This window comes from Phoxinus phoxinus, assembly GCF_949152265.1.
Source record: "Phoxinus phoxinus genome assembly, chromosome: 14".
Taxonomy (NCBI): Eukaryota; Metazoa; Chordata; class Actinopteri; order Cypriniformes; family Leuciscidae; genus Phoxinus; species Phoxinus phoxinus.
Window position 1 is genome coordinate 30,912,507 of NC_136889.1, and position 15,008 is coordinate 30,927,514.

Genomic DNA, 15,008 nt, shown 5'->3' on the forward strand with positions numbered 1-15,008 from the left:
GCAGTGAATGGCCGTTTCTGTTTTGAAATCCATAAAAGTGCATCTATCCATCATAAAAGTGGATCAATCCATCATAAAAGTCCATCTATCATCATAAAAGTCCATCTATCATCATAATAGTCCATCTATCCATCATAATAGTCCATCTATCCATCATAAAAGTGCATCTATCCATCATAAAAGTCCATCTATCCATCATAAAAGTGCATCTATCATCATAATAGTCCATCTATCCATCATAAAAGTGCATCTATCCATCATAAAAGTCCATCTATCATCATAATAGTCCATCTATCCATCATAAAAGTCCATCTATCATCATAATAGTGCATCTATCCATCATAAAAGTCCATCTATCCATCATAAAAGTCCATCTATCCATCATAAAAGTGCATCTATCCATCATAAAAGTCCATCTATCCATCATAAAAGTCCATCTATCATCATAAAAGTCCATCTATCATCATAAAAGTGCATCTATCCATCATAAAAGTGCATCTATCATCATAATAGTGCATCTATCCATCATAAAAGTGCATCTATCATCATAATAGTGCATCTATCATCATAAAAGTCCATCTATCCATCATAAAAGTGCATCTATCATCATAATAGTGCATCTATCCATCATAAAAGTGCATCTATCATCATAATAGTGCATCTATCATCATAAAAGTCCATCTATCCATCATAAAAGTGCATCTATCATCATAATAGTGCATCTATCATCATAAAAGTCCATCTATCATCATAAAAGTCCATCTATCCATCATAAAAGTGCATCTATCATCATAATAGTGCATCTATCCATCATAAAAGTGCATCTATCATCATAATAGTGCATCTATCCATCATAATAGTGCATCTGTCCATCATAAAAGTGCATCTATCATCATAATAGTGCATCTATCCATCATAAAAGTGCATCTATCATCATAATAGTGCATCTATCCATCATAAAAGTGCATCTATCATCATAAAAGTGCATCTATCATCATAAAAGTGCATCTATCATCATAATAGTGCATCTATCCATCATAATAGTGCATCTGTCCATCATAATAGTGCATCTGTCCATCATAAAAGTGCATCTATCATCATAATAGTGCATCTATCCATCATAATAGTGCATCTGTCCATCATAAAAGTGCATCTATCCATCATAATAGTGCATCTGTCCATCATAATAGTGCATCTGTCCATCATAATAGTGCATCTGTCCATCATAATAGTGCATCTATCCATCATAAAAGTGCATCTATCCATCATAATAGTGCATCTGTCCATCATAAAAGTGCATCTATCCATCATAATAGTGCATCTGTCCATCATAATAGTGCATCTATCCATCATAATAGTGCATCTGTCCATCATAATAGTGCATCTATCCATCATAATAGTGCATCTATCGTCATAAAAGTGCATCTATCTTGTGAAGCGATGAGTTTGTGTCAGAAAAATATCCTTTTTTAAAACTTTATTAGCTATAATAACTAGGAGTTGGAGTTGGGTGGATCTTGCGCATTCATGCCCGTGTTCAGATCACTTTAACTCTCAATCTTGTGGCTTTTTGCGTTGTCTGTCAGCAGGGTTTAACTTGTCCATGTTTGTGTGTCAGGGTGCGGGAGAGTCAGGTCCTGTTCCTGGCGGGCAAAACCAAGGGCTGTTTTTACGCTCCCCCATACCTGGACGACTATGGGGAGACCGACCAAGGGCTAAGGTGCATCTCTACTTCTGATGTTTCACACATATGGTTATTCCCAACAGTTGTGTGAGATCAAGTGTTGTTTTGTCTCTTAGACGGGGAAACCCATTACACTTGTGCCAAGAGCGCTACAGAAAGATCCAGAAGCTGTGGCGCCAGCACAGCATCACAGAGGAGATCGGCCACGCCCAGGAGGCCAATCAGACTCTGGTGGGCATCGACTGGCAGCACCTGTGAAGTCACATGACGAGAAGTCACATGACGTGTCCTCACACTTGCGCCCACCCTTAACGCACAGGGCTAGAGGTTGCCAAGGCGTCTGGCTCTTCCTCCACCCCTTTCTGACAGTGGATGAATGCATGACTTTTTCTTTCTTTTTTTTTTTGTGGGGGAAGGGGGTTTTCGCTCCCTTTTTTCTTTCAAATATGATATAAATACATATTTAAAGAGAGACATAGCCAAGGTATTGAACCTTCACAATAAGGGTTCGTTCGCAACACAGATATTCTTCATAGGAATGCTATTTAATTTCTTCTCCAAGTAATATTAAATTATTTTCCAGGTATTTTGGTTACATATATATAGGTTTCACAAGACAGTTCTCTTATCGCTTGGGAATTGAACGGTGGTGCTGCCCTTCAAGTAAGCACAAATGTCCCTCAACGCCCATGCAGGGATAGCGCCACCTGCAGGACACGAGCATCTTCTCTGCCCCGTCATCTCCAATGCTGCAATACGTTTGTGAAGGCCACCTAATTAATGTGCTCAGCGATGTTCATCCGACACAAGCCAACGCCAGCAGCACACGAGTATGTCCTTCGAATGCCTGCTTTCTGTCTGTCTGCGCTGCGTATGTTCGCGTGAGTGAGTTTTTTACGTACAGGTGTTTAGTTGGTATGTTTCTAATATGATGGATTTCTAAGGTGGTCCGTTTTTACAAGACTGTTTGTTTCTGTTTCTTTCGTGGAGCGCGTTATTTGTGTTTCTTGTATTTGACCTCGATCTATGGAATCATGCAATTCCACTCTGAAACATGATTTTGACGTGTGTGTGTGTGTGTGTGTGTTGTTGTGATTTTGGACATCTTTCTTGACACTGCTGCACCATTTTCCAGCAGAATTGCATATCCTTAATTCAGTTTCAACTTCGTTCATTCTTTATAGTGGCCTTGGCCCGAGGATTTAGTCCAAATCGAAAGTTTTATTTGTCAGCGATGCACATTAAAACACACGATGCTTCTTTCAGATACAAGTTTTCATGCCTCGCGCAATTCAGATGAAACGCCTGGTTCTACTGCGGTGAGCATATGTCCTGAGACACTTCCAGTGGCTGGAGCAGTGTATTACATCACAAACTGACTTGTTAATATTGTGAATTCTTGTATAAATGGGTACATTGTACTATATTGTAAAACATTAATGAAATAAAGAAAAAAAGCTCTGTTGTGTGTGTTGAAGTGGTACATAAAATGCATTGATGAATAATGAGCTGATGACCATCAGTGTACAGGCTTTACATCTGAAACTGGAAAAATTTGAATATCGTGCAAAAGTTAATTTATTTCAGTAATTCAACTTAAAAGGTGAAACTAATATATTATATAGACTCATTACATTCAAAGTGAGATATTTCAAACCTTTGATGATAAGATACGAAAACCTTTTCACAATATTCTAATTTTGAATTTGGGGTTTTCATAAGCTGTAATGAGTATATAATATATTTTATTATTCAAAATTAGAATATATTTTTACCGTCTAATTACCTTTTAAGTTGAATTACTGAATTAAGTGAATTTTTGCACACATTTTTCGAGTTTTACCTGTACTAGTGACCGTTTCGATATTTCTAAACATCTTTTGGTGCATTACTATAAGATACTGTTGTCTTCATTTGTCGGCCAAAAAAGAGAGACATTCCTAATTAAAAGTGTCAGCTGATGAAATGAGTGGCCTGATGCAGGCGTGTGTGTGTGTGTGTGTGTGACCCATTTTGCTGGTTACAGCTCTTCTCAGCTGTGCTCTAGTTCTGTCCAAATCTCTTGTTGATCCAGGAACGCTGCAATAAAGAGGATTAGACCCAGAGTTCGAGCTCTGACTGCTTGGACTTACAGAGTCTTAGTCCAGTTTGGATGACCGGCAATTGCAGAAAAGTAATTGTTTGAACAAAAACTTAAAATTAGGATACCCTTTATAATGTATAATTCATTTGACTTATTCTATGGTTTGGTGGTGCAGTTGTTTATTCTGATTATTATAATTAGAAGTATCTCTGTCTGTCTGTATCAATCAGTATATAATATCAATCAGTTTTTTATCCAATCAGTAATTTATATCCCATAAAATTTTCGGAAAATTGTTTGCCATTTTACCATTAAACTTACAATTATATTTGAGGGTGATAAATGATGTTCCTAAGGCCTGTTCATGCCCAGAACAATAACTATATTAGCGTCCACAATAACTTTTATTATAAGTGTGCGCTGCAGTTAAGTCCACTTGAAATTGAGTCACCATGAAATCAAAATAAGCAGTTTTTATTCCCCTGGTTTCACAGACAAGGCTTAAGTCTAGTTCCAGACTAAAATGCATGTTTGCACAGTTTTAACTGAAAGCAACTTGCACTGATGTATTTTAAAATATGTCAGTGCTGTTGTTTTGTCTCAAGATGTAAACCAGTAATGTTTTCTAAGGCACATTTATAAAAGCTACTTAAATGTCTTAGGAACTCTGATTTTCTGTCAATGTTTGTATCCCTTCAACTGTAAAAATATTTCTGAAAGTGATTCCAATTATATCGTTCCTCTGTGTCATTATCCTGAACACGAACATTTTATAAACTTCTTTTTTTTAAATAAAAATCACATCGCAAACATAATTGCACTATTTCATTTAACTTGACTCAGAATTTCTTTCTAACAAATAATAATGTTATAGATATAAATACAAAGTATTGTATTCAAAATAAAGTTTTGTATACAGGTAGCATTGGGGCCAATAGTTTTTTTTTTAAAGTAATTAATAATTGTATTAATCAAGGACACATTAAATTGATAAAAAGTGACAGTAAAGATATTTAGCAAATGCTGTTCTTTTGAACGGTCTATTCATCAAATAATCCTGACATATAAAATTTATATCACAGTTTCCACAAAAATATGAACATTGATAATAATCAGAAATGTTTCTTGAGCAGCAAATTATTATATTATAATGATTTCAGAAGGATCATGTGACACTGAAGACTGGAGTAATGATGCTGAAAATACAGCTTTGATCACAGGAATAACTTTCACATAGAAGACAGCTATTTTAAACTAATAATATTTCACTCTTCTCCTAGCCATGTACTCCGCTCTTGCTGCAGGGTCAGCATTTTTACTTTGCTTGGCAGTGGCATCTGGTAAAATAATTAAAATAGTTTTAAATAAATAAATAGGCTAATACATTACTAATAAATGCGTAATTACTAAACTGATGTTACATGATTACATTTTTTGTTGCATTTTTCTCATACTGTGCAAAGAGTTTCCCAAATCCCAAATTGCATAAAAATCTATTCCAAATGATACTAAATGAAAGTACTTTTTGTATATAAACTGTCAATTGAATATAAAAGCACAAAAACGGCCAATCTAGTACATATATCTATCATGGAAAACAGTCTGCAGTGGTCGCACCACATGATATTTGGTCGCACCACATGATATTTTCAAATTCAGTCAAAATTTACAGGCACAGAATTGGCCACCTAAACAAAACAAGCTAGCTTCACACAAAAGGTCACTATGAAATTTTATAACAAAAATATATATTTGTAGAAATAACTTAATATATTTATTTTTTTGGGTCATACCACATGACATCATTTTTTTTTTTTTTTCAATTTGAGAGAATTACAAACCTGCTTGCTGCTTCCATGGGTCCTTGGTAAATTGGTATTTGATGTAACTTCCTGTGTTTGAATACTTTTCAACATAAAAGTCACAAAATGGTAGTTCCTTGACGGTCGCACCACATATGTCATAAAATGGACATCATCGAACAAAGGTTTTTTTGTATATTATGATGGAAATATAAATACAAATGCTTTGATTTTTTTTTTTACAAACACTTTGGAAATCATGCCAAATAGTGCAGAAAATAAATTTTAATAAATTTAGAGTAATTTCATAGACAGAAGTTATAGCCGGACGGTCGCACCACATGATATTTTAACTTTTTAAATAACAAAAAAATTACAAATAACTAAAGGTTTTTGAAAAGTTAAAGTTAGTACATACATAAGATTTACTTCAAATATAGGCTACAGTATCTTTTTATGGATTTAAACCCGTTTTTACCTGAAAAAATGCAATCGGACAGAAAATTTAGGCGTCATGTCATTGACCCAAATACGAATTTCCTAGGTAAATATTGGACATACCGTAATTCATGAACCAAGTCGTTACCACTGGGAAGTTAGGAGTTCCTGAGATGGCTGCTCCATAAACTTTAAACATGGCGGAGGGGAGAACGACTGCTTTATTTGTTTTTCTCCCACTACAGCTACACATTGTCGATCTTTTCTTGTTGTTAAATCGCATTTATGCAAATAATCATTCGAAGCATATTGAATCTCTTATACACAGCGAAAATAGTCTGTATTTGACCGAAATTTCAGAATTGTCAGCAAACTATCTAGATAATAACGCAGTGAATAGGCCTACTTATCAGGGAATGGGACGCTATATCATTTTGGCTTTAATGAGATTTTCCCAGAAAATAGGTAAATCCAAATTACCAAATAGACAATGTCGTCCGCGATTCCTGTTCTTTCCGACAACAAAGTAGCCTACTTGAATGCGACGAGCTGGTAATCACGACTTAAAGTGGAAAGTTGGACATTTCCGACATGAACTTCCCTGACTACAACGAGATGGAAAATAAAACGCAAGCAGCAGCAGCCGCTGCTATGAAAGCTATGAAGGTAGATTTCATTTGTGCAGCTAAATCTTAAAACCAAAACTTACCAATAATAACTTTCCTTTTCTGCCTAATGACAGTTTGCGTTTGTGTGTCACAAATCGGCGCTTGCGAGACGCACTGCCCCGGCCGGAGCTTCACCTGAGAAGGTAAGCTGCTCCAGAAAGCTGATTAACGGCTTTATCCAGCCATCACTGTTTATGGACGTCAGGCCCGGAGAAAATACCAGAGGACAGATATTCTGTTTAGCGCCCTAAGTGTATACCAGTGAGCAAAGTTAGATTTGTTTCACCCTTAATCTCCATTTTATTAGCTTAATTGTTATCAACTTAATTTATATCTATTCATGATGGACCACATCAACAGTGAAAGTAAGGCAGCTGCAGCGAAGCAAGAGATACATTTTCAAGTTAATTTATGCAGTTTTGACCTTTTGTCAATTATAATTAGGGGTGATATCAGGTAAAATGGGCCATCAGGTAAAATGGGCCATCTAAGGTTTGGGGGTCCCAGCCCCTCTGGAATTTAAAGCCAATGACTGCAAAGGATTTCAAACTGTTGTCATATGTGCTTGACAAGTAACAGGTGATTTGATTGGTTTATTGTTTCTATGGTGGGTGGGGCAATAATTCAAATCAAGACTGCACCAGAAAGTTGCATGGTAAGTAGCCTGGCATACCAAATATAACTAAACTATTATAAGGATGATACATCTATAAAAAAACGAACATGCACATAAAAAAAACTATGCATAATATCTGTCTTGATGGCATCGATCAGAAATAATATTGTTAGTTTGGTATATGAACATATTTTTTGAAAAAGTGATGTTTTTCTTGGCGGCCCAATTTACCTTAACCCACTCAGGTAAAATGGGCTACATGGTTTCAGTTAAAATGGGCCATCATCTGTGTCAATGACACACATGTGTTTGAGTGTGAGTGAGTGTGTGTGTGTGTGTGTGTGTGTGTGTGTGTGTGTGTGTGTGTGTGTGTGTGTGTGTGTGTGTGTGTGTGTGTGTGTGTGTGTGTGTGTGTGTGTGTGTGTGCGTGTCTCACCATGACCCCACACACCCCCTGAACAGTAATAATGGTAGTAGATATTTTATTTACATTATGCACACAAACTCACACACGCTCACACATGCACATTGCACACACTCACACACAATCACACACACACTCACACATGCACATTGCACACACTCACACACAATCACACACACACTCACACATGCACACACGCTCACACACTCACACATGCACATTGCACACACTCACACATGCATACACGCACACACAATCACACTCACACATGCACGCACACACACTCACACATGCACATTGCACACACTCACACATGCACACACAATCACACTCAGACATGCACGCACACACACTCACACATGCACGCACACACACTCACACATGCACACACTCACACATGCACATTGCACACACTCACACATGCGCACACACTCACACATGCACATTGCACACACTCACACATGCACACACGCACACACAATCACACTCACACATGCACGCACACACACTCATACATGCACATTGCACACACTCACACATGCACACACGCACACACAATCACATACACACACTCACACAATCACACACACACTCACACATGCACGCACACACACTCACACATGCACACACAATCACACACATGCACGCACACACACTCACACATGCACACACACTTTTTTAATAGCACATTTTAATATGTGGGTTTGCACCCAAAATTTTTTTTTTTTTTAATGGCACATATGAATATTTTTGTTTAATGCACTTTAAATGTTATGTGGCTGTATAAGCAATTGTGTTTTAAAATTAAAATTGATGATAAATTACTATTTCCCTTTGCAGTTTGACTGGCCCATTTTACCTGAACAGCTGGCCCATTTTACCTGAAACTGCTCATGCAAAAAAAGTTGGCACAGCTGATGTTTCAAGAACTGTAGGGCCTAAATAATTATATTTTATTAAATAATTTCAACACAAAATGATAAAAAAACAGTCATTATTAATCATAAAAACACATGGAAAGGGCATATATGGTGTTGTATTATTGTCCCAAACGATTTACCGAAAAGTGGCCCAATTTAGCTGATATCACCCTACCTTTTAGCCTGTCAACTGACTACATGTCTATTGTTAAGCAATTTGTACACTTTTGGGATAAATGTGTAAGGTAATATATGTAAAGGGGTCATTTAAAAGCAGTCTCATAGTGTGACATACTATACTTTCCATTATACATATTTATTATTAATCGCGATTAATCGAAATCCAAAATAAAAGTTTGTGTTTACATAATATATGTGTGTGTATTGTGTATAATTATTTTGTATATATAAATACACACACATGCATGTATATATTTAATAAAAATGTGTTATTTATATATAAAATAGTTATATGTATATATAATATAAATCATATAAAAATATATATGCAGTACATAAATGCAAATATTTCTCAAATATATACATGCATGTGTGTGTATTTATATATACAAAATAATTATACACAATACACACACATATATTATGTAAACACAAACTTTTATTTTGGATTTCAATTAATCGCGATTAATCGTTACAGCCCTTTATTCATTTTAACCTAAAATATTGATGCTGAAAAAGCATGTTTTTTGCTTAAAGGCGTTCTGAGGATGGGTGTTCAGCTGTTCTGAGCAGGACAAAAGCCTCATTTAGAGAAATCCATTTCCTTCTCCTCATCCAATCAGGTAAAGCTGTGTCCCGCTGGGATTCAACTGTCCAAACATCTCTTACCTGTGACCAGCTCTATAGCCACTTATTACCTCACCCCACGTTCACCCCTCATATTTAAGTCTTGGAAGTATTTGAAAGACTTAAGTTAACCAGAAGCGGTCAGCGCGATAGCCTCGTGGGCAAGTGCGCTGACCGTTGTGCTTCGGGCGACCTGAGTTCGAGTCCTGGCTCGTGGACCTTTCCTGATCCCCCCACCTCACTTCCTGTCTAGCTCCTGTCTCACTTCCTGTCCAGTCCAAATAAAAGGCAAAAACGCCTAAAATAAATCTTTAAACAGGTTAAACAGAAGCAAAGAGTCACATCCCGTTCACATTAGGAACAAGCCGTAATATATACTGCATATTGCAAAAAACACCACAGAATAATGCTGAGTCTCATTAAATATCTTTATCTCACAAATGGAGTTACCTACACGATCCACAAAAACTGACATTACTGCAAAGTCAAGGTCAAATGTACAGAAAGGTATATGTGAAAATTAAAAACTCACAGAAATTATATGAAAAAAAAAATACAACTGATTGGGTTGTCTGACTTAACAAATCACACACAATCCACTAGAATCTTTTACATTTGGTACTCTTGACAACTCCTGTACCTGTCCCACAGCTGTACGCTCAACGGAGCGCTGAAATGGTGCAAGTTGAGGCAGAAAGCCTGTTTTCACATCTCACAACTAGTGAGGCAGATATTTAACCCGAGAACTACACACATTAATGGCGAACGTGAGTTTCCCCATTGTTACAGAGTTCTCTCCAGTAGATCACCATCAACATGCTTTTGAAAACTGTCAGACAACCTAAGGCCTGTTAAAGGCAGCGTTGTGTAAAAAGCAAGGTGTGCCACTGTTTCCATCCCTTTGAATCCTGAGGTGACGGAATGCTTTTTCCTCAGCTGCCGGATAAAAGCTGCCATGTGACCCCTTCAAGAGAGGTCATTTCTGATTTCATAGCGCACAATGGCTTTAGGATGAAAAATATATTATAGGGTGAAATATATGCTATTGCATGTGTGAGGCTGTCGGGTTAAACATCCGCTTAACCATTAAATAAACTGGAAATATAAGGTTCAAACTTGATACTTCTACAAACAAACGTGGACGGTGAGGCTTGTTTGGTTGGAATATCAGAAATGGTCAGATGATAATATCAGGACATTTACAGATATATTTAAAATATTATAAAATAAACTTGTTAATTTATATTTCATTTGTATTTACAGTGTAGTGTGTAAATTCACATTTCAGTTGGAATCTCATTAAATTGTAGGTGTATTGATCTTATCTGTATGCATATACACCTATATTTTTAAGAGAGAACATTTTAATCAACCTTTCATGCATTCCTTCTCCCAAAAGTGGGAGTGGCTATGGACATGAGGGGGCGTGGCTCTCAGCTTTATGTGGGAGCTGCTTCTGCATCTTCCTCCTGTACCTGGTTGCCTTTACACAGGGACTTGATCTTCGTCATGATGCTAGAAAGTGTCTCCTTTACACTCTTTTCCAGCAGCCATCCCTCGCTTTCACTCTCAGGATTCTCTGGGTCTGCCAGGGTTTCCAGTGAAGTAGTCAGGTACTGCAAACCGACAGTCACCACAGCCTGCGACAAAATTTCAGGTTAATGAATCTCTAGAAAGTTTCACACATGCTCAAAGCAGCATCATTGTTGTGTGCTTCGGGTGTTTTTATCCACTTGAGCTCTACTTTTCCAGGGAATATCCAGTTTGGCACCAAGATTCTCAGACTAAGGCCAGCGGTTCAAGCTAAGGTTAACCCTCTTGAACTATTTTTTTTTATACATTTGGTGTCACGTCACATTACGCAATCACGAAAGGCCCCAATGTACTTCAGGCAAAATTGAAGAATGAACTGGTGTGTAGTCATTTACAACAAAATCAGACCAAAACTAAGTTTGTTTGAAGTTTTCGGGAGTTCGAAACAGCTTGCCAAAGCGAACATTTTGGAAAAATTTGCTCAGACTGGAAAACACCTTTGTACTACCAATGGTCCTTGGCGATTATGTAAATCAGATCTTTTTAAAAAACTTTTTTAAATGTGACTTGACTTGCAGAGCTGAATTTCAGAGCTTGTGCAAACATGTCTACATCGCTATGATCAGATGCTTTCTTAACTGACGTTTTCTCATCGCTGTTATTTTTGTTGTGTGTTTATTTTGTTATTGAGAGGAAAACACACAGCACATATTTACATATATTGCAGTGTGTGTGGGGTTGGGATGTTCGCTAACAGTATACCATCATGTATTTTGAACTTCTGTTAACCACTAGGCGAAGAACTTGCGTACTTATAGCATATCGGGTCCTTAACAATTCATATTGAAGGTTTGCTGTTCCCAACTACTAAATTGTCTATGCATTACTGTATAGTTGTATTTGTATTTTCCAATGTCCAAAATACTCCAATGTATTTTGGAGTAGTAGTGTAGACAAGTTCTGTAAGAGGAAAATATGAATATGTAAATATGCCAAGTTCATGTTATTTGTCAACTTCCCACGTGTTAAATGTTTACCAGTTATACCTTGTCGTTCCTTCAACACAAAGTGTTAATTAAATCAATTAAGCAGCTTATTAATCTGATTCTTTCAGACCTATTTATATTACTCTTTACGTACCAACTGACCTTATAATCTAGCAGCTCTCTTTAGAGTCTAGCAACACACTCTTTACCCACCAAGAGTGTAATCTAGAGAGAAAGTCAAAGGTCACGAGTTAGCTGTGTTCAACTTAAGATTCCAGTTCCTCTCCCATACCCACCTCCAAAATAATGAACAGCAGCACAGAAGCACCAATACTGTTCATCATGCCTCCATAGTAGGACACCAGGGCTTCACGGCAACCTCTGGTCCAGATGTTTAGGTCCTCAGTGTGGTGGTCATAGCTGTAGTGAGCGGAGTTGTTGGACAGGTGATGCTGGATGCAGGGGCGAGGGGAGCCAGGGTTGCAGCAGCTGAAGGGAACGCTTTCCATCAAGTATTTGCCTTCCACGTTGCTCTGGACACGGCTAAGAAATTCCAAAATAAATAAAAAAGATTGAGAACTCTCTGGCATGAATTGGTCCATATTCTTGGGTCTGGCTTTTAAGGTTTCAGGAGTGACAGGCTTAGAAACATATCTCGACAAAGTTGTATCTTTACACTAACTTTGAGATTTCTGGACAAAGATGAGAACTCCAATCTGACAACACCACTTTTTAAATTAGACTAGATTTGATTAAATTAGATTTGTGAACCTCCTTGGGATCATTTATCAGCTAAACGGTGATAGCCCCTTTGGGAGGTCAACATTGGGGGCAGACTCCATGGGAGGTAATAGATTGTACAATGTTATTATTGGTGTGGAGAGTAAGCTTTAAAGGACTTTGGAATAGGATCCTGACAGATTATCCAATCCATGGACCCGTTTGCCCCCTTTACCCATTTACTTTTTCTAAAACCCACCAGACAATTATCTACTTAGGAATCTCTCAAAACAAACCCGTAAATTTGATTCCTCTTCCATTCAACATTACAGTTTTCAGGGGGTCTGCTTTGAGAGGTCTTCATTAGAACTTGTGCGTTATCTTTTGTCTTGGTTATTTTGTACATTATTGCACAATAGAGCGCCTTCTGGGTTGCGCTTCCTGAAGAGGAGAATAATATATACATCAGCTGATCTCTATCCGCTTAGCTGCCTTAAACAAGATACAACTTCCCCAAATCCCACTGAACATCAGCCTTGGTAACTTTATCTTAATACTTGGACATACATGTTTAATGGCTGTACCTTTTTTAATTTATCTATATCTATAGTAACTGTTAAAATATTTTCATCATTGAAAAAAAGGTACATCACAAGAAGTTGCATAAATATCATCCAGAATCTCTTCCACTTAGATCCATTGGCATCTATTATCTACATTTCCACTCTTGTTTTTTAGGAAAAAAATATTAGTACTCACTCTTTAACATCGTCATTGCTGAAGTCCAGGTAGCGATTGCTAATCCACTGGATCTCGAACCAATCCTTGTAGTTGTTGTTGCCGCAGCAACGGAACTCAATCTGGGTCATATCCAGTGTTCTCTTCATGTAGCATCGTCCTGGCGTGTCTGTGTCTTTGTAGAACTTCATTCCATTCTTCAGGCCTTCAGCCAGGACGAAGTGCAGAGAGATCTGCATCAAGAAACACAGCAGAGCCGTGACAAAGAGGGAGATGCAGAAAACCACACATCCACACATGTAGATCTTCAATAGAGGTTTCCACTTGGTGAACTTGACTGTGTCAAGGGAGTCATGGCACACTTTGCCCCCAAAAGCGTTGACAGCACAGGCCACAAGTCCCACCAGAATGAGCAGGTTGGGCACGAAATGACTCTCATCATTATCCATAATCTCGCTTCTCTTGCGCAGCTCGATCTTGAAGAAGATACCCATGCTGAAGATGAGGATTCCAGCCATGACAGAGAGCCAGTACAGGAGCCACAGTCCTTGGGCAAGCTTGACCCGTTTGGCCAAGTCAAATTTCATAGGCATCAAAGCCATTTTGTTTTTGGTGTCTAATGAGTCACAAATATATATTCACAGGGATTCTTCTTCAGTATGATTGCCTGTTATTGTACGTTTTGATGTTTTCTTTTCCGTTGAAATTCTTGAAGACCTTGAACAGAAACGTTGTAGTCCAGAAGCTTAGTTTAGTAATCCGTCATCAAGTATGGTTGCAGAACGTGCTGTAGCAAGGATTCCCCTCTTCATACCCATTCTGACCATCCACAATTTAAGAGAGTCCATAATGTTGACAACCAGAGGCCTCTTTCTCTGGAATTTCTCATAAATCCACCCAAATGGACCTGCTGGGGGGCTACGTGGCTTTTGCTGATGGTTCCCTTCCCTGCAAAAGGGGGTGGCCGGCTGAGGAGCTGTATGATTGTAGAATCCAGTTCCTCTACGTCATCCTAAAGCCCAATAATCAGCACTGATCCCATTTGCAGATGAGCCGAGGACTAATCCTTTATCTTACTCTGTAATTGGTTAGTTACTTTAGCATCAGTTTCCTTTTTTACCTGCTGGTATTGCTGGGCTGTGGGGGTATCTTTGGATAGTCTTTAGACCAAAGAAAGTTACATTCTTGTCTGATAGGCCTTTTGTTTGTACCTTATATGGCTTCTCAGACCACTGATTTGTTAGGATAATACACTCAAATGTACCGCTGGGTGGTTTGTATTTTCCAGCTCCTGTGTCAATAACAAATGTATTTACTTATTCAAGTCACCTTAATAGTGCAAAGGAAAACAAGAACAACATATTGCTGAGTCTTCATCCTAGTTGTGAAATGTTCAAACTTTGTAGAGTGAAGCTTGACAAGAGTGTAGTTCAACCATTTTCTTAATATTTAATTTATAAAAAGAATTGAAAATACTTTTTGGGGGCACATTTTTCTGTGCATGATACTTCTGCTAAGTGTAACCTAGCCAAATGTCTTTAGCTTAGCCGTGCTTCAATCTATGATATAATGATAGACCCCAGACAGGC

At 37.7% G+C, this 15,008-nt stretch overlaps 2 protein-coding genes across 3 annotated transcripts in view; one reads left to right on the forward strand and one right to left on the reverse strand.

The window, feature by feature from the left end:
* Positions 1–3,145, forward strand: part of ubr2 (ubiquitin protein ligase E3 component n-recognin 2) — a 46,260-nt gene extending 43,115 nt beyond the window's left edge. For both annotated transcript variants that reach the window (XM_079635735.1, XM_079635736.1), the window contains exons 46-47: positions 1,619–1,720; positions 1,801–3,145. In XM_079635735.1, the coding sequence (XP_079491861.1) occupies positions 1,619–1,720; positions 1,801–1,942 (244 nt within the window). In that variant the 3' untranslated portion in view covers positions 1,943–3,145. The remainder of the gene's footprint in view (positions 1–1,618; positions 1,721–1,800) is intronic.
* Positions 3,146–9,858: 6,713 nt separating this feature from the next.
* prph2b (peripherin 2b (retinal degeneration, slow)) lies at positions 9,859–14,453 on the reverse strand. Its single transcript, XM_079635737.1, has 3 exons — positions 13,441–14,453; positions 12,258–12,504; positions 9,859–11,082 (listed from the first exon to the last, which is right to left on the reverse strand). Exons 1-3 carry the CDS (start codon positions 14,019–14,021, stop codon positions 10,882–10,884), a joined length of 1,029 nt encoding a protein of 342 aa, XP_079491863.1. The 5' UTR covers positions 14,022–14,453; the 3' UTR covers positions 9,859–10,881.
* Positions 14,454–15,008: the final 555 nt, after the last annotated feature.

Bases quoted from the DNA above. Each gene is read 5' to 3' on its own strand.
- prph2b (XM_079635737.1), bottom strand. From the start codon at position 14,021: ATGGCTTTGATGCCTATGAAATTTGACTTGGCCAAACGGGTCAAGCTT. The intron at 12,505-13,440 runs GTGAGTACTAAT...GGAATTTCTTAG, and splicing joins AGCAATGACGATGTTAAAGA to CCGTGTCCAGAGCAACGTGG. The intron at 11,083-12,257 runs GTGGGTATGGGA...ATTTTGTCGCAG, and splicing joins TGCTGTTCATTATTTTGGAG to GCTGTGGTGACTGTCGGTTT.